The 27,071-nt window shown below is 42.7% G+C and overlaps 1 protein-coding gene across 14 annotated transcripts in view; it reads left to right on the top strand.

Moving 5' to 3' along the window:
- Window positions 1-27,042, top strand: part of LOC129822738 (SWI/SNF-related matrix-associated actin-dependent regulator of chromatin subfamily D member 3-like) — a 59,578-nt gene extending 32,536 nt beyond the window's left edge. For 2 of the 14 annotated variants that reach the window (XM_055881100.1, XM_055881094.1), the window contains exons 2-16: window positions 4,541-4,731; window positions 6,402-6,491; window positions 10,489-10,531; window positions 11,845-11,967; window positions 12,424-12,546; window positions 14,044-14,139; window positions 19,633-19,653; window positions 19,975-20,037; window positions 20,168-20,269; window positions 22,191-22,352; window positions 22,617-22,714; window positions 23,062-23,254; window positions 23,884-24,006; window positions 24,123-24,224; window positions 24,519-27,042. In XM_055881100.1, coding sequence (XP_055737075.1) covers window positions 4,541-4,731; window positions 6,402-6,491; window positions 10,489-10,531; window positions 11,845-11,967; window positions 12,424-12,546; window positions 14,044-14,139; window positions 19,633-19,653; window positions 19,975-20,037; window positions 20,168-20,269; window positions 22,191-22,352; window positions 22,617-22,714; window positions 23,062-23,254; window positions 23,884-24,006; window positions 24,123-24,224; window positions 24,519-24,572 — 1,584 coding nt within the window. In that variant the 3' untranslated portion in view covers window positions 24,573-27,042. Of the gene's footprint in view, window positions 1-3,382; window positions 4,327-4,540; window positions 4,732-6,401; window positions 6,492-10,488; window positions 10,532-11,844; window positions 11,968-12,423; window positions 12,547-14,043; window positions 14,140-19,632; window positions 19,654-19,974; window positions 20,038-20,167; window positions 20,270-22,190; window positions 22,353-22,616; window positions 22,715-23,061; window positions 23,255-23,883; window positions 24,007-24,122; window positions 24,225-24,518 lie in introns of those variants that run through there. The other 12 variants (XM_055881092.1, XM_055881096.1, XM_055881105.1 and 9 more) reach the window with 12 other exon arrangements.
- Window positions 27,043-27,071: the final 29 nt, after the last annotated feature.

Below are 27,071 nucleotides of genomic sequence, written 5' to 3'. Positions count from 1 at the left end.
ATCCACACGTTAAAGCAAAATTGGCATACAATTTCCTCTTTACACTAAGTACTTAGTGTAACTAAGTACTTTTCCCTTTGTGGTTTTGTTGGATTTACCACTCTCAAATGGCATGTCAACGCTTTTAGGGAAAGTGCCGTATTAGGAAATGTTTCCCTCCCAAAAAAGTAATGATTGACTTTCTAATCTCATGGAGCATTGATGTCATAACAAAATTGAGATAGAGCTAAGGTTCTTTGTATTTACTCTTGTGCTTGTAGTACATTGAGTCCCAGGACTCTGGAACCCTCCTCTCATAGAGTACCACAGTTTCAGTCATAATACCCATAAAACCTAGCGGTCGAACGAGGAAATTGCTCCAATCGTTTTTCCACCATAAATTTTGTGTTTCGTGTAAACTTACCCTGGTGTGACGTTTTAATAATCGTGTACATTTCTCTAGGACAAGGTGACTTTTAGCAATACATTTGCCTGTATTTACCACCCCAAAATGAAATACTAATTAGCTGCTATCATAAAGAACTACAAATACCATGATGACCTGGACGAGACTTCCGAACCAAGGTAATGTTAGTTAAATTTACTAATGAATAAATTGGCTACATTTCTTTAAATGGACAATTGTGTGAACTGTTTTGTGCAAGTCTTAAATTGACACAATACCTGATAGCAAAGGTGTCAGCTAGAGATGATGTGCAGGAGCTTGCAGGGATTTATAGTCTTGAATGATGTCTACTTTTCAGATCGGAGACTAAATGGAGCCGAATATATTGATAAAAGTCACCTTGTCCGATAGAGATTTACAGGGTTATCAAAACGTCACGCCAGGGTAAGCTTACATGAAACACAGCCCTTATTTTAAGTGTTTATACAATTCTCTATGAGAAAAATGAATGGTGGAAAAACTAATGGAACCATTTCCCTGTTTGACTGCTAGGGTTTATGGGTATTATGACAACTCCACTGTGGGGCTCTATTAGGTAGCTCATTTATTTTTCTCTCATTGGGTAGCTCTGGGTTCTCTCTCATTGGTAAGCTCTTGGGGTTTTCTCCTCTCATTGGGTAGCTCTTAGGGGTTTCTCCTCTCATTGGGTAGCTCTTAGGGGTTTCTCCTCTCATTGGGTAGCTCTTGGGGTTTTCTCCTCTCATTGGGTAGCTCTTAGGGGTTTTCTCCTCTCATTGGGTAGCTCTTAGGGGTTTCTCCTCTCATTGGGTAGCTCTTAGGGGGTTCTCCTCTCATTGGGTAGCTCTTAGGGGTTTCTCCTCTCATTGGGTAGCTCTTAGGGGTTTCTCCTCTCATTGGGTAGCTCTTAGGGGTTTCTCCTCTCATTGGGTAGCTCTTAGGGGTTTCTCCTCTCATTGGGTAGCTCTTAGGGGTTTCTCCTCTCATTGGGTAGCTCTTAGGGGTTTCTCCTCTCATTGGGTAGCTCTTAGGGGTTTCTCCTCTCATTGGGTAGCTCTTAGGGGTTTCTCCTCTCATTGGGTAGCTCTTAGGGGTTTCTCCTCTCATTGGGTAGCTCTTAGGGGTTTCTCCTCTCATTGGGTAGCTCTTAGGGGTTTCTCCTCTCATTGGGTAGCTCTTTGGATTCCATCTCCAGTCAGACAGTTCGCTGCAGCATTAAACACAGCCTGGGACAACAGCTGTTGCCATGGGACAGACACACGGAGTGACTGACAGGCAGCCACAGGTGTTGCCCCCCCCCCCCAACTTTCACAGGGTTGCCAGGCAGGCAGGCCGCTGCTAGATTGTTGTGGCCACTTGGACATTTGGCTTTAGTGTAAAGTCCCTGTGTGTGTGTGTAATCACTGTTAGCCCTTTCTTCAGGGTGTGTTTTGAGTGATCTTGCTATCAGCAAGAATAAGAGATACATGAGTGAGTGAGAAAGGAATCATTACACATGAATACTATACGACTTGATTTCATTCATTCAATGTTTTATTAATGGAATCACTGGAGTAAATTACACCTGGGCTAGGACATAAACCAGGGGTTCCTGATCCCAGTCCTGGAAGGCATCAGTATGTGCAGGATTTTGTTCCAGTCCTGGCTTAACACACCTAATACAGACCAGTCATTTGAGTGTACACTACATACCAAACCATGACGTCTGTGTAGGGTTGGGCGATATGACCAAAATATCATATCACAATATTTTTCACATTCTAAATATGCTTTGAGTAGTTCATGACTCTAGGGTGGCAACACATTAAAAGTGATTTCAATGGGGCTTTCTCCATTCGGATTATTTTATAGGGTTCAATCCAACTTGAAACAAAAACAAATGTCATAATTTACCGCACTTTTTTTTATCATTTCCACACTGTTCCAAGCAGAGCTGCATGATATGGGCAAAACATCTAGGCATAGTTAATTGGTGAACTGTTGAATTCATAGCGTTAGATGAATCATTCTTTTTCCATCGTTGGAATATAGTTGGGAGCACATTGAATACATTGTTGTTTACATGACAATGAATAAGCCAGGGAGGAATTGACAGGGTAGGAACCAAAGTGTTGGTCAGTGTTTTCAGGGGAATGTAATAGATGTTGCATTATATGTTTTCTTACCTCATGTAGCTAACGTAAACTCACGTAAACTCGTACATCGCCTTGGTCCGTACAATTGCCCTTATTTTAGCGCCCCCAAAACGTAATACTTCCAGATCAACTGTAATGTCAATACCATTGTAAAGCACAATTTCTCCCCTTTCCAACATTATCAATTACATGACCTAAACGCTGCCCGTTTCTGCATAATTCAAGCAGGCAATGAGCCCCGTCGGGTCTTTTTTTTAAAATGGCGGGTGGGGAAGCGAAACTAATGTGTGATAGTGAGAAGGAGAGATGTTGTGTGGGGAAATTGCTTCTTTTCACTCGATCTGTCCAACTTATCACCTTATCGCCTCTAAAATGTAAATAAAACACTATAAAGAGTTTATATAATGTGTCATTACATACCTATTTGAAGGTTTGTGTCCAATTTGAATCAAGTTTTTAGGGCGGCGCTAAAGTGATCTTAGAAGTAAACAGTGGCTTTGAGAATGTTGATCGCATGCAATGATGATGCAAAAAATTACTAGGTATCCCCCCTTTACCCCCGTCACTGTCCATTTCTTGTTTTTAAAAGATAAGTGCTACACCTGGTGGAGAGAGATTGTAAGACAGAAATAGTTGCTTTTTGCGTGCTGTACGTTACGACATGACACGTCACGATGTAACGGAGGGTCTGTTTTTTTTCAACTTTTCTCCAATACTATAGAGCCATTACCATGTCGATCAACGCTTGAATAGAAACCTAGTTCACACCCCCGATTTTGAAATCAACACAGTCGCTACAGTCCCATTTAGTTTTCTTTGTGGCCTCGTTTGAATGTCGCGGTTGCGCACATTTGTACGGAATGGGGTGAGTTTACGTTAGCTAACTAACATATTAATGCTTCGCCTATTCTTATCCGATTTAGAAGATACTGTTGCACAAACAACATGCTTATCTAGGCCTACACCAGCACTGGTAACATGCAAAATATTTTTTTGAACTAACCCAAGATGCACCACAGCCTGTTGTTTCCAATGGGAGCAAATGAATCATAGTGGGTAGAACAAGCAAGGTGGTGGGCAGAGCCAAGCACGAGCTATCAAGATCCTATTGGCACGTTCTAGCATGTATTTTCATATTTCTGTGTGCAATAATTCAATTCGTCCTTGCACTCATTGTAAATAATGCATTTTAGAAAAAAAAACTTTGGCAAAGTCTGCTAAACAAGTCCACTCTGTTCGTAACAAATTATCGTTTTGGGACTGTTTTGAGATCAAATGTTTTATTATGAGAAAATTTGCAGAATGTCGGCCAAAATCCAAATCTTCTCCCACTGCCGGCAACTGGGCTTCCTCTCATCTCCAGCCAGATGCTTCAGATGTATACATCCTGTGAAACATCTAGCTTATTGTTCTATCTGTGACCAGGCTGTATTAGCTAGCTACATTTGCTCTGACTCTTAGCTGACTAGCTAGCTTGCTAAATGTACTAACTAGCGATTAGCATTAGTGGCTAACAGAACTTGCTAAAGACAAACTAGCAGACAGTTTTCACCCAGTAAGATACACAAACGAATAATGTATTCATAGGACGCTTATAGAAAGCAGCATCGTTGTCACAAACATCTTTCTGCGTCTATCTGACCGTGCAGACTGCAGAGTGAATGGCAAGAAAGTGCCTGTGACTCCATGGTCGAGCAGCTGCTCTCCTTGATTGACGGGGCAGGCTTGGCGTGGGACGCGGCATGCAGCAAGAGGAGAGGGAGAAAGACGGCTCAAGTAGCAAACAGAGTAAACTATAAAAACGGACATTAAACTCGCTGGAGTTACGTATCACATTTAACAACCCAAACATTGAAATACCGTAATAGAAGGTTAAGTAAAAACCTGAACCGGCCCGAGAATCAATACTGGTGTGTGTATAGTAAAATACGGTATACCACCCCGCCCTACATCTGTATTTGAAATGTGCAGTAACTAATACCGTGTCTCCTGTCATCTCTAGCGTCCTGGAATGCCATCTGGAGCTAGGATGCCCCACCAGGGTGCCCCCATGGGCCCCCCCGGCCCACCGTACAGTGGGAGCCCTACGGTGCGGCCCGGCCTGCCCACCCCGGTCATGGAGCCCAGCCGCAAGAGACCTGCCCCCTCCCAGCAGAACCAGCAGCAGCAGAACGTACAGAACCGGGCCAGAAAGTGAGTCACACGACCAGGATTCATCCAAGATCCAACCCCCGTCCCCTCTCACCTCTGCAACCTAGCCCTCTCTACTCCATGCCTGCCTCTGGTCATGTTTCTGTGTGTAATATCTGCAATTCACCATCACCTGTGCTCCCCCTACTGCTTGCTTTAGTATTGCAACCTATCCACTACTCTGACACTGTTCACCCCCCTTATCGACATCTGGCGATTAGGTTTAGCCACATTATGACCTCTGTTTTGTGGTCTGTTAGCTATCATGGTCAGCATATTGTGGTCAGCACAGCATTATCATGGTCAGCATATTGTGGTCAGCACAGCATTATCATGGTCAGCATATTGTGGACACCATCTACACTCCTCAGAATAAGAGCTAACCTGGGTTATGAGATATAACGTCTCTGCCAAAACCAATCCGTCTATCCCAGGAACTGGCTTTGAAAAATACTTGGCAGTCACAAAAACAGTTCCTCAAAACCACGGCCACATTGTGTTGTGCTTCACATGTACACCACCGGCCCTGAGTAATTCCTCAGGGAGGCGATTGAGCCAAGTGTAGTTATTAGAGAGTAGATCAATATGCTCCCTCTCTCCCTCTCTGTGTCCGCAGTGCAATTGATCCACTCACAATTAAGCAGCCTTGTCAAACAAGGGCCAGGAAAATTGTTGTCCTATGTCGGCCCTCCACCCCTGCCTCCACGGCTCGCTCCCTGTTGAGGGCCTGCCTGATCGATGTCCCAGGGTGACCCAGTAGGTGACACTTTCTCTGGCAAAGCCAATGCTTGTCCTCTGGCAGCTGACAACCCCCTCCCCAGCCAACAGCCCAGCACAGGCACAGCCACCTGTGTTTGCAGTGTCATTGAAACCGTATGGCTATTGGCTAGATGCACCTGAGCTCGTCCTGTCGAGCCAGCACTTTTCTACCCATACAAATCTGCCATGCTTCTAAAAATAGGGCATATTCAAATTTCAATTTAGAAGGATGCTAGAAATAGTTTTATGTTATTACAGTCGAGTCAAAGATCAGTTTTAATTTGGTACTTTTTGCATTGTAGACAATAGGAAGGATGTTTTGGGCTGAGAATTATAGGACAGCCCTATAATTTGTGAAAAAGCTTCAGGTGCAGCTATACTTTGCACATAGAAAACCCACAAAGACTATAGGCCTACATAGAAGCGTTCAGAGATGCCCAGTTTTCCCACGCACTACATTTATCAATAGTACCTGGATCCTAGTAGGACTAGAGGGGGTGTTTTTGCTTCTGTCACTCCCTTTTTCACAGTGTGCTAGTCTGTGCCTTAGTCCCAGTGTGTTCATTACCAATGTGTCTGCTTGTTGTTACTGTGCCATCGAAACACTGAAGTGAGTGAAGCATGATTCCCCACTGTCCAATGAGAACCTTTCCCTGCTAGACAAGCGTCAAATGAGACCCCCAGATCCACTGATCACCAGGATCCACACAGATGCACCCCACACTGATGCCTGTGCATCCTCCACACGTGCACCTCCACACGTGCGCCGATATTAACGCACCCTCACCAACACAGACATACACACAACCACGAGTTTGTCCTTCAGTACAGACATCCTGCTTGCTGCCACTAGTGTGTTGTCACACCAACCAACCTCTTTAATCGGACAACCTTCAAATCACATCAACCCTTAGGAAGCCAGTGGGATTCCCTGGAGCCAATGAGATGCCAGCGAGGCAGATGGACATGAGAGATGCCCAATCAGATCCAACGCTCGGATCAAAGTAGGAGTTTATTCTGCTGCATGTCCGTTTTTTCACACGTTTTTACTCGCCGCCCTGCCCTCTCCCCTGACCCCTGACCCCCGACCCCAGCACTTCCGAGTGTAGGCTCGGTCAACCCACCCTCAAATGTTACCCCAAACAAACCCCTATGTTTGTCTCCCCACGAGGAAAGCTTTACCAGGTGTTCATTAGGGTACCTCCGAATGTGAAGATGCATGCTGTAGACTGAAGCATGGCATGATGGGAACAAATGATGCTGTAAGTGTCTCTTTTAGGAATGTCAGCTATACCAAAGGATGCCCTAACACCTCTTTAATCAACTGTTTTTTTTTTCTGTTTCGGCAAGATGCGATGTTTTCATCATCTCTAGAGGGTTGTGATTCCCAGTTTATGACCCTCAGATCCCTTTGAATTGTAACCAAGCCAACTCCCGATGCTGCTCTGTTTCAGCATTTGGCCTGTTAACTTACCCTAATTATTTTGCCCTGCCCTGTTAAAAGATTTCTGAGTGAGACGGAGGTCCCAGCTGGTGTGCCAATGTCTAATACAGTTTAACATTACTCACATATCCTCACACTCTACAGTTGAAGTCGGAAGTTTACATACACTTAGGTTGGAGTCATGAAAACAACTAGTTTTTCAACCACTCCACAAATTTCTTGTTAACAAACTATAGTTTTGGCAAGTCGGTTAGGACATCTACTTTGTGCATGACACAAGTCATTTTTCCAACAATTGTTTACAGACAGATTATTTCACTTATAATTCACTGTATCACAATTCCAGTGGGTCAGACGTTTACATACACTAAGTTGACTGTGCCTTTAAACAGCTTGGAAAATTCCCAAAAATGATGTCATGGCTTTAGAAGCTTCTGATAGGCTAATTGACATCATTTGAGTCAATTGGAGGAGTACCTGTGGATGTATTTCAAGGCCTACCTCCAAACGCAGTGCCTCTTTGCTTGACATCATGGGAAAATTCGAAAGAAATCAGCCAAGACCTCAGAAAAAGAATTGTAGACCTCCACAAGTCTGGTTCATCCTTGGGAGCAATTTACAAACGCCTGAAGGTACGATGTTCATCTGTACAAACAATAGTATGCAAGAATAAACACCATGGAACCACGCAGCCGTCATACCGCTCAGGAAGGAGACGCATTCTGTCTCATAGAGATGAACGTACTTTGGTGCGATAAGTGCAAATCAATCCCAGAACAACAGCAAAAGACCTTGTGAAGATGGAGGAAACAGGTACAAAGGTATCTATATCCACAGTAAAAGGAGTCCTATATCGACAACCTGAAAGGCCGCTCAGCAAGGAAGAAGCCACTGCTCCAAAACCACCATAAAAAAGCCAGATTACGGTTTGCAACTGCACATGGGGACAAAGATCGTACTTTTTGGAGAAATGTCCTCTGGTCTGATGAAACAAAAATAGAACTGTTTGGCCATAATGACCATCGTTATGTTTGGAGGAAAAAGGGGGATGCTTGCAAGCCGAAGAACACCCTCCCAACCGTGAAGCACGGGGGTGGCAGCATCATGTTGTGGGGGTGCTTTGCTGCAGGAGGGGCTGGTGCACTTCACAAAATAGATGGAATCATGAGGAAGCAAAATTATGTGGATATATTGAAGCAACATCTCAAGACATCAGTCAGGAAGTTAAAGCTTGGTCGCAAATGGGTCTTCCAAATGGACAATGACCCCAAGCATACTTCCAAAGTTGTGGAAAAATGACTTAAGGACAACAAAGTCAAGGTATTGGAGTGGCCATCACAAAGCCCCGACTTCAATCCCATAGACAATATGTGGGCAAAACTGAAAAAGCGTGTGCGAGCAAGGAGGCCTACAATCCTGACTCAGTTACATCAGCTCTGTCAGGAGGAATGGGCCAAAATTCACCCAACTTATTGTGGGAAGCTTGTGGAAGGCTACCCAAAACGTTTGACCCAAGTTAAACAATTTAAAGGCAATGCTACCAAATACTAATTGAGTGTGTGAACTTCTGACCCACTGGGAATGTGATGAAATAAATAAAAGCTGAAATAAATCACTCTCTATTATTATTCTGATATTTCACATTCTTAAAATAAAGTGGTGATCCTCACTGACCCAAGACGGGGGATTTTTACTAGGATTAAATGTCAGGAAATGTGAAAAACGGAGTTTAAATGTATTTGGCTAAGGTATATATATAAACTTCCGACTTCAACTGTATCTGTCCCAAGCATTAGATTATATGTCTGTCTCCATCCAGGGTAGCCTAGTGGTTAGAGCGTTCGGCATCTTAACCATAACAGCACACCTCATTTGCATTAGGTGGGACCCATGGTAAGTAATCTATCAGGTGTGGTAACACAAATGATGTACCAGGCAAAAAATTACAATATTTATCATTATATTTTCAAAAATGTTTCATACCCAAAGAATTTGACAAGTAGGCTACTGACGGGTTCCCTTACGGGAAAAACCACATGATTTTCACATGAGATAATGTGAAAAGGTAATGCCTTGAAAACAAAACTGAGTCGTTATGGTACACATACAGTGCATTTAACATTGTGTTTTCAACTTACATATTTGACACACTTTGACATTGTGTATGTTTATTTATACAGTAATTATAATTCAACATGTCCTCACCTAATGCTAAATTGTAATTATTTCGCCTCTATGGCCTATTTATTGCCTTACCTCCCTACTCTTCTACATTTGCACACACTGTACATATATTTTTCTATTGTGTTATTGACTGTACGTTTGTTTATGTATAACTCTGTGTTGTTTCTGTCGCACTGCTCTGCTTTATCTTGGCCAGGTCGCAGTTGTAAATGAGAACTTGTTCTCAACTGGCCTACCTGGTTAAATAAAGGTGAAATAAATAAAAATAACAAAAACAAACCTGGGATTTGAACTCAGCATTTCAATCTTTCTGCTACCAATTTGTAAGTCGCTCTGGATAAGAGCGTCTGCTAAATGACTTAAATGTAAATGTACTCCACCATGTCCGTGTCAACAACTGAACAAAAAAAAAACTCAAAATGCTGAAATAAAGTAAATGAAATCAATGATAACAGACTAGTCAGATTAACTGATGACTAAAATAGCAGTGCAGTTTGACAGTACTCCCATATCCCCAGACTATAACTGTCCCAACCGTTGGATTATGTCCCCAGATCACCAGATTTCACAAGCAAAACATGTGGAAATGTGAAATCGTGTGATTGTCCACATGTGCAATCATGTGATTGTCCACATCCTGTGGTTTTCCCGAAAGGGCAATGACATTCTTGGGATGGTGTCATGGTCCCCTGGAGATTGTCTAGTTCAAATGTTGTCACGTGTAGTTTTATGGTATCACATGTTGAAATTTTACATCCTCATGTTGTCATTTCCCCCCCCCCCCCCACACGAGGTAATGTTTTCACATGTTGAGTTTCATGTCACATGTTGTTTTAACATGTTGTCACGTTAACTTCACATAAGATCACAAGGGTTATAGGCGACTGTACTTTTCTCCTCATCGGAAAGAAGAAAGTTGGATTCAGAAGCATTGTTATTGGTGGTCACGTAACAAATTTGCCTCTGGAGATGGCCACAGTTGGCGACAGAGCCAACACTCACTAACATACAAACAATATACAGCATTAATAAAGAGAAGGCTATACACGGTACATTGGATGGTACAGCTTGAGTCATGAGGTGCGTGTGTGTGTGCATGAGGAATTACATGTCACTAGTCCCTGCTCTCCAGGTGGTATACCATAGTCCTGCCTCTGCTGGATCCCCCAAAACACACACATCCGCATTGCGTACACACCCACATACACACACACACACACACACCACTCACTCCACACACACACACAGCTGGGACACTGGGGTGCTGGATGTGGCCCAGCATTTTAGCAGATGGCCTGGGTGCTACGCTATCAGTCACCATAGTAACATGCTCTCTTTTTCCATTTTCTCTCTGTCTTTCTCTCCCTCTGTAGCGCCAAGAGAAGGAAAATGGCAGACAAGATTCTTCCACAGAGGGTGAGATTGCGTATATTTTGTATTTTTCTCCCATTACTCGAGTGTTTGCGTGTTAATATCCATTCTCTGTTGAATAGAACATGTGTGCGTTTTTGATCTCGGGGCTTGGAGGGGCAGATGATTATGTGTTATTACAAATGGAGCGTAAAAGAGATGCTTGGGTGATCAGAGGCTTGGCGCAGGCTTGGCGGTGGGCACCGTTGTTTAATGATTCCTCTTATTTTCAAATGGAATAACCAATAGACTGGTAGGAAACAGAGCCGGTATAAAACAACCGTACGGTTTAGAGGAGGCACATCTTCTCCACAGGTGAGGGTGGGTCTAGTGTGTGGTCCGCGTCAGGGCTAAACAAACCCACGTCTAGCCACTCTCCTCTGCCTGCCTGCGCCACAACCTCCGCTCTCCCCTTCATGCCCCCCTGCCCCGTCTCAACCCTGCCCAGCCTGGGCATTGATTTTGTAAAGGCTGCTGCTGGTGGCACTGGACTGGAGCCCCATGCTGCTCCCAGTCTCTCCTATGAGTGTCTCCGTAGTCTGTGGGTCTTATCGTAACACAAGCCAGACAGGGGATACGGATAGCTGCATGGCTCAGGGACAGGGAATGTCCCACACTGCATTCTGTCTGCACTACACCTCAACTTGGTGACAGACAGACGCAGGTAGAGAAGGAATGAGATGATCGAGGGAACAATGAAGGGAGAGACAGATTAGAAAGAGAGGGAGAGGGGTAACGCAGTGGGAGAATCTGGGAGTCTGTGCCCAGTTTGGTAAGTAGCCTTGGCAGAGTGCGGACTCCCTCCATCTGGGGATGAGTATGGTAATGTGTCAAGGAGAGTAGGGGCAGGTTGGGTAGGGGTGGGGTTCGTGCTGATGTGCCCGCTGCATTTCAAATGCAGACTTAGCACCACTAAAGGCTGGACTGGTGCACCAATTAGTGAGTGATGTTGAGCAGTCACAGCTCCTGTGGGCACTACTGCCCGCTCTGTCACCTTCATTAGGTGTGTCACCCCTGTAACAGAAGGACGGAAAGACTTTTGGGGGAAATGGTGGCTTGAGAAAATACAGTCACCGTTTCAGTGCAGACACCAGACATGCTCTGATCGCAGAATGCCTTACCTTAATGAAACCTAAGCTTAAACACAAACCTCAGTCAATCCCACAACTTATTGTCACAATCTTTTTTTTCAGTTCAATTTTACTGGATAATAGGATTTTTGTTCTTCTAAAGCAGTACACGGGCATAGGATTAAATATGATAGAGTATATTGTGTCAGAGACACTAAGAGTTGGTTGTTTGATTTCTCCCCTGATCAGATCCGTGAACTGGTCCCTGAGTCACAGGCTTACATGGACCTGCTGGCCTTCGAACGTAAACTGGACCAGACCATCATGCGTAAACGGGTGGACATCCAGGAAGCCCTGAAGAGACCCATGAAGGTAACACATATCATAGGCCTGAAGGATCTCACTACGATAATATACTTTACTGTACGAGCAGCAGCAGGTAGCCTAGCGGTTAAGTGTGCTGGGCCAGTAACCGAAAGGTTTGAATCCCCAAGCTGACAAGGTGGAAGAATCTGTCGTTCTGCCCTTGAGCAAGGCAGTTAACCCCCGACAACAACTGCTCACTGGACGTGGATGTCTATTAAAGCAGTCTCCTGCACCGCTCTGGTTCAGAGGGGTTGGGTTAAATGCAGAAGACACATTTCGGTTGAAATCACTCAGTTCAACTGACTATGTAGGTATTCCCTTTCCCTATACGAAAATACTATGCCCTTTGAACAATGGAACATGAAACATCTCTGTATTTTTCTTTGGTACCAAAGTGTCCAAGACTGATGTGTACAGAAATGCCCACTGGTTCTAACAGTGTCTTTGTGTTTGTGTCGACAGCAAAAGCGTAAACTGAGGCTGTACATCTCCAACACCTTCAACCCTGCCAAGCCCGACGCTGACGACTCGGATGGCAGTATTGCATCATGGGAGCTGCGGGTTGAGGGGAAGCTGCTGGATGATGTGAGTATTCAACTTCCTGTAGAACGATGGAATATCACTGGATCAATTCGTCGTGATTGGTTTGTTTGATTTTGTTTTAGAAAAGTTTTAAAAAATTCCCTCTGTGAAGTCTCTTCTATGTATGATAGCGATTATGAACGGTTTCTTTTGAACTGTATCCCTACCACTGAGTCAGATTTCTCCTCTGTACATATTTTCTGGCAGGTTGACGTTTATTGTGATGAGTCTTGTCATGGAGGCAGAAGTGAGTGATTTTGTAAAAATTCATGGTCTTAATTTAAGGTTAGGGTTAGGCATTAGGGTTAGCAGTGTGGTTAGGGTTAAGTTTAACACCAGATTTTATCACTTTGTGGCTTTGCCAGCTAGTGACCACTCTGGAGAACTGCCTCTAAAACAAGATTCATGCCAAAAAAAACGCTAACCAGCTATTTTATGGGGGACTGTATTTTAAATGTGGCAGCATGGTGGGTTAAATTTTTACTTTTCACCGTGGTGAAATACATTCAAAAAAATCTGTGGCCATGTCTCAATCATTCAACCAAGTATGAATATTGCTAGCTCTTTGATCCAGGAGCTGCTTTGTGGAGTGTTTGCCCCACACTCATGTATGGCAGTCTTGTATAGTTCTAACACATCTCCACAATTCCAGAATCGGCAACAAGATTTGTTTTGTTAGGCCTTCTGAGGAATGATAAATGATTCGCTAAATGTTTGCACAGATTATTTCTCCAACGTGACCATAGATTTCTTTTGCAGAGTAAGATCGACTTCAAATGGTGGCTCAACTCTAATTCTCTCATCAGCTTTTGAGTCAAGGCTGTCATTTCACAGTGGTTTGGACTATTTGAGGTTTTCTGAGCCCACAAATATTTTGGGCCCACTTTTAAGGAAGTGGACCCTGAGAATATCCTGTTTTCACATTGATTGTGGTCCCTTCTACGTCTTTGGTCAAACCCTTGCCCCTAGGGCCTAGGGTAAATTGAATGATATCACTGCTTTGTTGTCCTAGAAATGTTGCTATAGTCAATGACAACAGTATATCAAGTTATCTAAGGCAGGTGTTCAACAGTAGTGCATAGGGGTTTCGTTGAAATCACTCCCAGAGACCGATGTTCAGTAACCAGGAAACAAACAAGGGCCTTGCACCAAAGGCCAGCGGATGGCGCTATTGAGTCGTTTCATCTTACCGTCCAAAGGGAATGTATGCAGCCGGCTATACACTCGTATCCCCCGTGGACCGGTTTGTACATAAAACATTCTATATTCAGGCGACAAAGGAATCCATTTCTTTCTTAACTCGATTTAATGTCGAGAAGATGGAAAAAATTGGGAAAATATGCATACTTTCTAGCATGAAACATCACGCTAGAGTGGCTAATGCTACTTCCGTCCGTGTGTGTGAGTGAGTTTGTCCCGTGTTACACTCTTCAAATGTTCATATCAGCCCAAATGTTCCGTCCACGTTAAACTAACCAACCACCTCTCTTTTTTCCATAGCCTGGGAAGCTGAAGAGGAAGTTCTCCTCTTTCTTCAAGAGCCTGGTGATCGAGCTGGACAAAGACCTATACGGTCCTGACAACCACCTTGTAGAGGTGAGTTCATGTTCCCTGATGACCGCTGACCTGCACCCTCTGTCCTCTCTGTCTCACTCTCGTCTCCTCTACCGTGTCTGTGTTCCGCCCATAGAAATAGAATGAGAATGGAATATCTTTTTTTGGAATGTCAGTTGAGGACGCTTTGTGCTTTACTGCTTTGGGGACCCTCAAAATGGCCCCCAGTCCACTCATAGTGGCGTAATTAATCTGAATGAGGACATCCGTTTTATTCATTCTAATTCTATGGTCTTCAGCCTCATCCAGATCTATTCAGCAGGTTTTGGGCAAACAAGGGGTTAACTATAGTGTTTAACCACTAAAGACTCTTGGCATCGTATCTTTAGTTTCAATGCAGCTCACAATGTACACCCCTGTAGAAGATTAGGCCATAGGCTAGTTATGATTCTGAGAAAATAAATACACTAAATACAATAAATACACACTTGTTGAATCAATATTATTTCAATGTAATTTGTCAACGTATTGTGACGTGGAATCAACGTGGAAAATACATTAGATTCGAAAAAAAGTCATCAACCAGTGCTGTTTTCGTCTCATTTCAACCTGCCTTGTAAACATTGAAATTAGGGTCAACTTCAACTTAAATACATTGGCTTAACCTGACTTACAGGTTGTTACATCAATCTAATTTCAATATAATCATTAGAACTATGTATATGTTGAAATTGCATAGAAAATTCCATATATGGTTGAATTTCAACCAAACTTTCAACCACACATGGTTGAAATGATGTTGAATTTTATATTTGATTCGACAGATTTTATTTGACCTTGTTTCAATGTTGATAGTAAAATGTTGTTTGAATCAACGTCATCGTTTCAACGTCATGCCATCAACCTAAATAAAGGGGTATATTGAAATAAAATGTGAAGCCACAGTCCAAGTTAAACAGTGACACCTACTGGTAAATGAGGGGTAATGCACTTCAGTGAGAACAAGTTTACCATCCAAATGCCTACCTCTATGTACCATGCTTAGATTTGGAAACAAGCTGTGTACGTTTCAGCTGAACACATTTAGACATTGCTCAGCATCCATACTCATTTGTGTAGACTACCTAAATAACGTTGAATAGTTGAAAGTAACGCCTAACTTTTCTTACCCAGGCTGTATGTGAATGTCAATTCGGAGTGATGTTGGATTTATGAAGTTAACATTGACAGCTGATTTGCCCAACAAAGGACACCATGTTGGTACTATTTCTGAGTATTTAAACCTTTTCTTTCATCTGAATTTGTCGTTTTAGGGGATTTTAACTTAGATTGGCTTACCCCGGCCTCAGACCATTTTAAGAATATTTTTCTTGACTTTAACCTGACTCAACCGATTGCAAAACCCACACGGATTAATACAAAATCCAGCAAACTTCTCAATGATTGACCTAATTCTAACAAATAATCCCCACAAGTATTTGTTGAGTGGCGTCTTTGCTAATGATCTCAGTGATCGCTCTCCTGCCATTGTATTAGAGATACCAAAAGGATTAACACTGATCCTCGTATAATTATGAAGAGACATTTTTCCCCCACAAGCTTTTCTTCATGATGTGTATTACCCTGACCTCTCTTCTATCTCAGCTGCATACCTGACCCTGAATTAGCTCTAGAATTGTTCTCATCTCTTTTTCTCTCTCTGGCAGACAAAACATGCTCTCCCCTTTAAACACCTTAGTGTAAAAAAAAATAGAACAAATCCTTGGTTCTCTATAGAACTTTCAGATCTAGTTATAATTTTTTTTTAAACAGGCCTGGGCAAAGGTTTGAAAAACTGACTGTAGCTGTTTGGAAGCTTTGCAGGCAATTGAGAAATAGATACACTTCCACATTCCAGAAAGCTAAATCAAGCTACTTTCTAAGTTCTGTCTCAGACTCTGCTGGTGATCCGTCTACATTTTGGAAAACAGTTCATGCACGGAAGCGTAGAAATTCCTTTTCTTCCATGCCTTCGCAAGTTGTCAGACTCTGGCATCATTATTGAGAAAAATGAGAAGTGATACTTTTAAATCAGCATTTTATCTCAGCAGGCTTTTTAGGTGAAAGAAATGTTGGTTTAATTGACCTTAGTTGACTGCCTGCCCCTCTCCAGCCTCTAATTGGCTTGATGGAAGTTCCGTCAACTTCTAGTGAATCTTTGTTTCCACTTTCTTCAAGTGCAGTCTCAAAAACCATCAAGCGCTAAGATGAAACTGGCTCTCATGAGGATCGCCACAGGAACGGAAGACGCAGAGTTACTTCCGCTGAAGAGGATAAGTTCATTAGAGTTACCAGCCTCTGAAATTGCAGCCCAAATAAATGCTTCACAGAGTTCAAGTAACAGACACATCTCAACATCAACTGTTCAAAGGAGACTGCGTGAATCAGGCCTTCATGGTCGAATTGTTGGAAAGAAACCACAATTAAAGGACATCAATAAGAAGAAGAGACTTACTTGAGCCAAGAAACACAAGCAATGTACATTAGACCGGTGGAAATCTGTCCATTGGTCTGATGAGTCCAAATTCCAACCGGTGTCTTTGTGAACCGCAGAGTAGGTGAACAGATAAACTCCATGTGTGGTTCCCACAGTGAAGCATGGAGGAGGTGTGATGGTGTGGGGGTGCTTTGCTGGTGACACTGTCTGATTTTATTTAGAATTCAAGGCACACTTAACCAGCATGGCTACCACAGCATTCTTCAGCGATACGCCATCCCATCTGGTTTGTGCTTTGTGGGACTATCATTTGTTTTTTAACAAGACAATGACCCAACACACCTCCAGGCTGTGTAAGGGCTATTTGACCAAGGAGATTGATGGAGTTCTGCATCAGATGACCTGCCCTCCACAATCCCCCGACCTCGACCCAATTGAGATGGTTTGGGATGAGTTGGATCGCAGATTGAAGGAAAAGCAGCCCACAAGTGCTCAGCATATGTGGGAACTCCTTCAAGACTGTTGAAAAAGCATTCTAGGTGAAGCTGATTGCGAGAATGCCAAGAGAGTGCAAAGCTGTCATCAAGGCAAAGGGTGGCTACTTTGAAGAATCTCAAATATATTTTGATTTGTTTAACCCTTTTTTGGTTCCTACATGATTCCATATGTGTTATTTCATAGTGTTGATGTCTTCACTATTATTCTACAATGTAGAAAATAGTAAAAAATAAAGAAAAACCCTTGAATGAGTAGGTGTGTCCAAACTTGACTGTGTGTGTGTGTATACAGTTGAAGTCGGAAGTTTACATACACTTAGGTTGGAGTCATTAAATCTAATTTTTCAACCACTCCACAAATGTCTTGTTAACAAACTATAGTATTGGCAAGTCGGGTAGGACATCTACTTTGTGCATGACACAAGTCATTTTTCCAACAATTGTTTACAGACAGATTATTTCACTTATTATTCACTGTATCACAATTCCAGTGGGTCAGACGTTTACATACACTAAGTTGACTGTGCCTTTAAACAGCTTGGAAAATTCCCCAAAATTATGTCATGGCTTTAGAAGCTTCTGATAGGCTAATTGAAATAATTTTAGTCAATTGGAGGGGTACCTGTGGATGTATTTCAAGGCCTACCTTCAAACTCAGTGCCTCTTTGCTTGACATCATGGGAAAATCAAAAGAAATCAGCAAAGACCTTAGAATTTCTTTTTTGTAGTTTCACAAGTCTGGTTCATCCTTGGGAGCAATTTCCAAACGCCTGAAGGTACAACGTTCATATGTACAAACACTAGTACGCAAGAATAAACACCATGGGACCACGCAGCCGTCATACCGCTCAGGAAGGAGACGCGTTCTGTCTCCTAGAGATTAACGTACTTTGGTGCGAAAAGTGCAAATCAATCCCAGAACAACAGCAAAGGACCTTGTGAAGATGATGGAGGAAACGGGTACAAAAGTATCTATATCCACAGTAAAAGGAGTCCTATATCGACATAACCTGAAAGGCCGCTCAGCAAGGATGAAGCCACTGTTTCAAAACCGCCATAAAAAAGCCAGACTACGGTTTGGGGACAAAGATCGTACTTTTTGGAGAAATGTCCTCTGGTCTGATGAAACAAAAATAGAACTGTTTAGCCATAATGACCATCGTTATGTTTGGAGGAAAAAAAGGGGATGCTTGCAAGCCGAAGAACTCCATCTCAACCGTGAAGCACGGGGGTGGCAGCATCATGTTGTGGGGGTGCTTTGCCGCATGAGGAACTGGTGCACTCCACAAAATAGATGGCATCATAAGAAAAGAAAATTATGGGGACATATTGAAGCAACATCTCAACACATCAGTCAGGAAGTTAAAGCTTGGTCGCAAATGGGTCTTCCAAATGGACAATGACCCCAAGCATACTTCCAAAGTTGTGGCAAAATGGCTTAAGGACAACACAGTCAAGGTATTGGAGTGGCCATCACAAAGCCCTGACCTCAATCCTATAGAACATTTGTGGGTAGAACTGAAAAAGCATGTGAGAGTAAGGAGGCCTACAAACCTGACTCAGTTACACCAGCTCTGTCAGGAGGAAGGGGCCAAAATTTACCCAACTTATTGTGGGAAGCTTGTGGAAGGCTACCCGAAACGTTTGACCCAAGTTAAACAATTTAAAGGCAATGCTACCAAATACTAATTGAGTGTATGTAAATTTCTGACCCACTGGGAATGTGATGAAAGAACTGAAATAAATCATTCTCTCTACTATTATTCTGACATTTCACATTCTTAAAGTAAAGTGGTGATCCTAAGACAAGGAATTTTTACTAGGATTAAATGTCAGAAATTGTGAAACTGAGAAACAGTACTTGTTGATTACTTTTTTGAATCCAATGTATTTTCAACAATACGTTAATGAATAACGTGGAAATGTTGATTCAACCAGTGTGTGCCCAGTGGGTATTCTCATCTACTGTATTTAGCCTATTTTGGTATTGTTGGCTACTAGATCTGACATCACTCTTATTGACTTAGCTGGCGGATGTTATCATCTGAGAACAGATATTTTACTGAAAAGGCAGTAAAACACAGTCAGTCCAAAACAGCTCATTACGGATTTTAGTATTCAATGGGGTTTTAGATCTTGAGGAATCCACTATACCGGAGAATTAAGATTTTACCAGAGAATGGTGTCTGAGGTTCCAACCTTTTGAATTGTAAAAACATGTTTTTGACACTGTAAGCACATTCGTACACACAGCCACAAGGTGTTCTAACTTGACAAAATGCTTCCTTGAGTGTTTTGAGGTTAGAGTACTTCTCAAGGTTACCCACCTTATAATATTTTTAGCAAGGATAGATGGCATAGATAACGCTTTGCTTGGAATGAATCTGTCCATCAAATGGAATGTACCACAACACAGCAATGAAAACATATATTTTTGTAAACCCTACATTGAGTTAGTGGTAAAGCAGTAGAAAAGCATTCCATCAGTTCCCTCCCAGTGTTGCATGCTAAGTGGCTACAATTCACTGAAACGCAGGGAACTTTAAGTGTTTTTCTTTTCAGCTGCTGACCAGTAAAGCGAAGGTAAGATGCAGACTCAAATAACATTTCCACATAGATAAAATACCAGGGAGGGTTTGATATCTGGATATCAGAGGAGAAAATTGATACTGTAATGCCAAATAGAGGTTTCATTTGGGTAGGGTACAGTCTCAACTTGATAAGCCATGCTCTTGTTAGGTTAGAAAATACTTCTGATATCGTGATTCTCAATCTGATTTATTTTATTGTTTTGAATGCCAACATATGCATTAGCGCCTCTGGAAAAACAAATGATCAACCCTTTGCTGTCTTGATAGTTCACTCAGTTCCTTACCACACCATGCATGATCTATTCTTTTCCAGCGATTCAGCCTTCCAAAAGACAACATACTCAAAGGGTCGAGAGCAAGGCTGCTCGTTGAAAGTGTACACATTTGGTTTTGTATTCTTTTATCGTCTTTGTGTGCACGTTTGTATGTACATATTCTGGAATTCCGTGGCCGGTGCCTGTAGGTAGTGTTCAAGGTGGGGTTTCTGTCTCTGTGTTTCCTGCTAGTGGCACCGCACTCCCACCACCCAGGAGACGGACGGCTTCCAGGTGAAGCGGCCAGGGGACGTGAGCGTGCGCTGCACACTGCTGCTAATGCTGGACTACCAGGTGAGGGCGCCATAGACAAGAATTGTACTTTTGAATTCCGTAAAGTCCGTGTGGAAGAGGTGAAAAAGTTATTGTTGTCTATCAACAATGACAAGCCACCAGGGTCTGACAATCTAGATGGAAAATTACTGAGGATAATAGCAGACGACATTGCCACTCCTATTGGCCACATCTTCAATTTAAGCCTACTAGAGAACGTGTGCACTCAGACCTGGAAGGAAGCAAGTCATTCTGCTACCCAAGAATAGTAAAGCCCCCTTTACTGGTTCAAATAGCCAACCAATCATCCTGTTACCAACCCTTAGTAAACTTCTGGAAAAATGTGTTTGACCAGATACAATGCTATTTCACAGTAAACAAATTGACAACAGAATTTCAGCATGCTTATAGGGAAGGACACTCAACAATTACAGCACTTACACAAATGACTGATGATTGGCTGAGAGAAATTGATGATGTAATGATTGTGGGGGCTGTCTTGTTAGACTTCAGTGCAGCTTTTGACATTGATCATAGTATACTGCTGGAAAAACATATGTGTTATGGCTTTACACCCCCTGCTATAATGTGGATAAAGAGTTACTTGTCTCACAGAACACAGAGGATGTTCTTTTAATGGAAGCCTATCAAATATAATCCAGTTAGAATCAGGAATTCCCCAGTGTAGCTGTTATGGCCCCTTGCTTTTTTCAATTTTGACTAACGACATGCCACTGACTGAGTAAAGCCAGAGTGTCTATATATGCGGATGACTCAACGCTATACACGTCAGCTACTACAGCGACTGAAATGACTGCAACACTTAACAAAGAGCTGCAGTTAGTTTCAGAGTGGGTGGCAAGGAATACGTTAGACCTCGATATTTCTAAAACTAAAAGCATTGTATTTGGAACAAAACACACACTAAACCCTAAACCTCAACTAAATCTTGTAATAAATAATGTGGATATTGAGCAAGTTGAGATGACAAAACTGCTTGGAGTAACACTGGATTGTAAACTGTCATGGTCAAAACATATTGATGCAGTAGTAGCTAAGATGGGGAGAAGTCTGTCTATAAAAAAGTGATGCTCTGCCTTCTTAACAAGGCAGGTCCTACAGGCCCTAGTTTTGTCGCACCTGGACTACTGTTCAGTCGTGTGGTCAGGTGCCACATAAAAGGACTTAAGAAAATTGCAACAAAAAAAATTCCGAACAGGGCAGCACGGCTGGCCCTTGGATGTACACAGAGAGCTAATATTAATAATATGCATGTCAATCTCTCCTGGCTGAAAGTGGAGGAGAGATCGACTTCATCACTACTTTTATTTATTGACATGCTGAATGCACCGAGCTGTCTGTCTAAACTACTGGCACACAGCTCGGACACCCATGCATACCCCACAAAACATGCCACAAGAGGTCTCTTCACAGTCCCCAAGTCCAGAACAGACTATGGGAGGCACACAGTACTACATAGAGCCAGGACTACATGGAACTCTATTCCACATCAAGTAACTGACTCAAGCAGTAACATTTTTAAAAAACAGGTAAAAGAAAATCACCTTATTGAACAGCGGGGACTGTGAAGCAACACACACATAGGCGCATACACACACATACGATAACATACGCACTATACATACACATGGATTTAGTAATGTAGATATGTGGTAGTGGTGGAGTAGGGGCCTGAGGGCACACAGTGTGTGAAATGTATTGTAATGTTTTAAAATTGTATAAACTGCCTTAATTTTGCTAGACCCCAGGAAGAGTAGCTGCTGCTTTGGCAGTCCTTTTAATTTTCAGTAGTGCACGAGGCTAAAATCTATTTAGAGGTCTTACAAAACTCTAACAAAAGTGTCCCCAAAGCAGCTGTCATCTGGCAGTTGTAACAGTTCCTGAAGTCAGTCGGCTAGTACTGACTGTGACCTCTCCGCAGCCCCCCCAGTTTAAACTGGACCCTCGCCTGGCCCGGCTGCTGGGTATCCACACCCAGACCCGCTCCTGTATCATCCAGGCCCTGTGGCAGTATGTCAAGACCAACAAGCTGCAGGACTCCCATGACAAGGAGTACATCAACTGTGACAAGTACTTTCAGCAGGTAGACTACACCCTTCTAGTTCTCCTCTGGTACTGTATTACCTGTTGTCATAGTACCTTCAGTAGGGAGAGTATGCCTTTTGTTATTGTCTGCGTCCTGAATTGCACCCTATTCCCTATATAATTCCTTAATTTCGACAAGAACCCTAAGGCCCTAGACAAAAGTAGTGCACTATTAATGGAATATGGTGCCATTTGGGAGACACACATTTGCCCTTCCCTGCTGATAGATCTCTATTCTGCAATGTTATTGTCTTCCTCTCAGATCTTTGACTGCCCGAGGCTCAAGTTCTCGGAGATCCCCCAGCGTCTCACCAACCTCCTCCTGCCCCCTGACCCCATCGTCATCAACCACGTCATCAGGTGAGTAGCTCACACTTACTGTAACACCTACCTGGCAACTTCCTGGTTTGAATTGAAGGGTGAATGCCTGGTCATAAAATAAAAAATGTTATGTTATAAAAATATAAAAACTTAGCAGATGAATACATTTGAAAAGCTATAAGATAACAATGTGGGCACAGCGCTTCACAGTTACTACTGTCCCAAAGGGTAGATAATCCAATTAAAGTGTAAAGGCTGGGAGGCAAGAATCATGGTAAGATACACAGACCACCAGCATTCTTGCCTTCCAGGCTTTTCATTTTTATTACATTTGAAATGCTGCCAACAACCTCAGTCTCACCATCCTTCCCCGCCTCTCCATGCAGTGTGGACCCTAACGACCAGAAGAAGACGGCATGCTATGACATTGACGTGGAGGTGGAGGACCCCCTGAAGAGCCAGATGAGCAGCTTCCTGCTCTCCACCGCCAACCAGCAGGAGATCGCCTCATTGGACAACAAGGTGGGACAACCACACAGGAAGGATAGCCAATCACAATTACCCAAGATGACTTTAAAGGTAGATTTACATTGCGGAGATGTGTGACGACTAATTACCGTCAGTTATATGTGAATTAGAGTTCAGAGCTGTCTGACCGTGTCGGATAGATTTCTATATGATTCTCCCGGAGAATCCTGTCGCCCGAAGTGCAATCACCAGGGTTGGGATCAATTCCATTTAAATTCTGGAAGTACACTGAAATGCTCTGCAATTCCATTTCAATTCTGGAAGTACACTGACATGCTCTGCAATTCCATTTCAATTCTGGAAGTACACTGAAATGCTTTTCAAATGGGGAAAATTTGGAATTGAAATTGAAACACTTTTGCACGCGCCTTGGATAAACAATCGCACTGGTATAAATTGCATGTCGGCCGTGTGGAGAAAATCTCTGTCGTCAGAGCTGTTCCCGCATCTCCACAATGTAAATCTACCTTTACATAGGTGTTGTGGCTTCACGTTCCTATGGGAAAAGCCTTGTTCTTTACACCGTCACCGCCGTTTCTTACACAACTATTTGAATGCAAATTCCAAAGAAACGCAGTGGCTCAAATAAATTGGTGTATTGAAATTGGAAAGTTAATTTTCATATGCTTAGATCTGTGGAAGCTGTCCTCTAACATCAGTGATCATTACGAACCCTGTAGATCCATGAGACCATTGAGTCCATCAACCAGCTGAAGATCCAGAGGGACTTTATGCTCAGCTTCTCCAGGGATCCTAAGGGCTACATCCAGGACTGGCTCAAGTCCCAAAGCAGAGACCTGAAGGTGAGGGACACGCACACGCACACGCACGCGCACACACACACACACACACACACACACACACACACACACACACACACACACCTACCTGACCAACAGTGCTCTCTGATTGGCTGCAGCTGATGACAGACGTGGTGGGGAACCCAGAGGAGGAGAGGAGGGCGGCGTTTTACCACGAGCCCTGGTCCCAGGAGGCCGTCAGTCGCTACTTCTACTGCAAGGCGAGGAGAAATGCCAAACGCTGCACCTTAAAACCTTTTAATAACTCACACAAGAGCATCCAAGTAGAAACACAAACTAGGCATTGTGATCAGATAAGTCATATTTTGCTTTGAAGCTGTACCTGCTCTGTTTTACCAGTCTTACCAATACCTATCACATTCACAAGCAATCAAATGTTTGATTTACCACTTTTTACAAATTGATTGATTGATACTGTGTATCCACTTAGGTATATTGAGGTATATTCAGGTTGTCTTTGTGTGTGTGATGCTGATGCCACTTCCCTCTCACAGATCCAGCAGAGGAGACAGGAGCTGGAGCAGGCCTTGGCCGTGAGGAACACCTAAACGTCGTCTCGGATGTCACGCTGCACTCTTCATCTGACCCCAGACCTGTGTTTTTTTTTGTTGCTTTCTTCACATTCACATTACTGTGACCTGTGGCCTCTGACCCATCCCCAATCGCATGTATCTAAAAAAAAAAGAAAACTTGGAACAATCTGTTCATCTCTGATGGACATGACCGGACATCTCTCTCCACACTCCTGGAATCCCAGGCCCACAGTTGGTTACTTTTTAATGTCACCCACTAGCATGTCACAGTCTTTCCATAGAGACTACAAGTCATTGTACCAGCTGCCTGCAGAATGATCACTGTGTCTTGGATTCATCTCAACCAGATGGACTGAATCCAGCAGTACTGTACATAATAGAAAGGTCATAATGGTCCACTGCATCTCATTCGTGAGTCCAAAGTAGTTGTTTGTAACCTAATGTTTCAAGTGTCTTGACTCACACACAGTTTGGATTGTGCCCATTTTTTGTTTTTAGTGTATCATTAGCTGTATGGTTCGTGTGAGCCGTATGCTCAAGAGTGTGTGTGTTTTGATGTGTGGAACCAAATGAACACCAGCGGAATGAAGATTACAGTATGAAGTAATGGGTCATGGGACTGGGCGAATTTCTCTTCTGAAGCCCAAATGTTGAGGTCTGTCATTTTAAAACATGAATTTGTTCAAGGTAGGCAGCTTTCGTGAATTAGATTTTCCCTCATTATAAACTAATCTAAAATGCAATCTAAGATGAGTTTAATTTCTTTCAACTTTCTTCTGTAATTTACTTAAACAATGTAACAGTATAAGTAGATCTCTGTGTAAGTGAATATGTATTTCAGCAGATTGTTAACAGGGACAATGACAATTAACACCAATGTCTGCTGGCTGTAGAAAGGATTAGATGGTGACATGATGAGTAAGCACAAGGTGAAGTACTGTAGCAACACTTGGCAGTCAGTACACCCTGTAATGCTTTTACACAGACTAACTCTCTGTTACAAAGCACCCAGCCAGACTTGCCGCAGCGAATTGCCATGCATATGGATTAGCTTTCGTGGTTTGTGCTGCTTCATTGTCCTGTCATAATAACTCTACAAAAGTCATGTCTGGGAACAGTATTAGCTACAGATCTCTCCCAATACTCAAGCCAGTATTTAAAAAAAAAAATATTAACGATAGACACATTTTGGAATATGATTTAACCAACACCATTTCCTATGTTGAACAATCATGGAGCGGGAAGTGAAGCTGCAGCCACATCTGTACATTACCTGCTATGAAAAATGTTGGCCGGTAACTAATTCTATTATTTGAAATGAATGACGAAATGGGTCTTTGTTCATTGTATTTTTAGTTAACATCCATTGTGAACTTCATGTCCCAAATGGATCTGTCTGACAGTATTTTGTCCTGGAACATTTTGACGGAGTCACCAAAGGTCTCGATAAAAGAGTATTATACTAGTTAAAATAGACAACGAACAATGGTTACTGTGATTTTGTCTCAGCTCGATAAAGCTATGTTACCAGTTAAAACTGAAGGGTGAATATGAAGACATTTTTAAGGGATATGTAAATGTAAATATCATTTTTTCCCCCTTAAGGGCAACTGTACAGCCTATGTCTGTTTGTCTGTTTTGTTTAGGGAACGGCGGGACATATGGGGTGGGAAGGATTGGGTTTCATAGGTTTAAAGCTGTAGGACAGGGACGCTAGTGTCCCTCTATGTACACTTGGGGGAGGGGGGGGGGGGTATTTTAGGTCCTTGTTGAGTTTTAATGGGGCAGAACCATAGAATTGAATTCTGGGATTGATGATGTCTCCATCTCGCCACATACAAGGCTTGCTCATCTCTAACTACCACAGCAACTCAGTTCTGTGCCCTTCTAGTTTTGTGTGTGTCATGGGAGAAGCCTTCTCAGTTTCTGATTTGAAATCGACACTGCTGTTTTCTGTAACGTTCAAACTTGTGTCCTTGTTACATTTGTTTTGTGTCAAGATGCTCTTCAACATGGCTGAGAGCTCCTATACTCAGCATAAACAGAGGTTGCGTTTCATAAAGACCTATGCATGCTGCATGGACAGGTTTTAAACAGGACATGTAAATACCCTCACAAATGCATGGAAGCGGATTTGAAGAGCACTGGATTTGACACAATATCTTTTGTGAAGGGGCCTTTTTCGAACATTTGCTAAAAACCTGTATGCTACCCAGCCAGCATAGATGTTATCTGCATATGAGAGTTTTTGTCACAACAGGTTCCATGTATGTCAACTTCACCAATCAAGGGAGCATACTAGTTGTATTCAATTGTGTCAATCGATACTTGTTTGACCCAGATGTTCTTGTATGTTTGGCAGTCATGGAGCATCTTTGACTGTTGGGCACCCCTTGCTGGGCATTCTAGAAACTTCAACTCACTGACACCCTCTGTCTGACAATGGAAACCTGTCATTTGACTAATATAAAAGACTGTACTTAAACTGTGTGCTCCTCTCTCTGACAAACAGTA

This window comes from Salvelinus fontinalis, chromosome 25 (genome assembly GCF_029448725.1).
Source record: "Salvelinus fontinalis isolate EN_2023a chromosome 25, ASM2944872v1, whole genome shotgun sequence".
NCBI classification, from domain to species: Eukaryota; Metazoa; Chordata; class Actinopteri; order Salmoniformes; family Salmonidae; genus Salvelinus; species Salvelinus fontinalis.
Note: the sequence above shows the minus strand (reverse complement) of the source record. Positions and strands in the feature narration are given on the sequence as shown.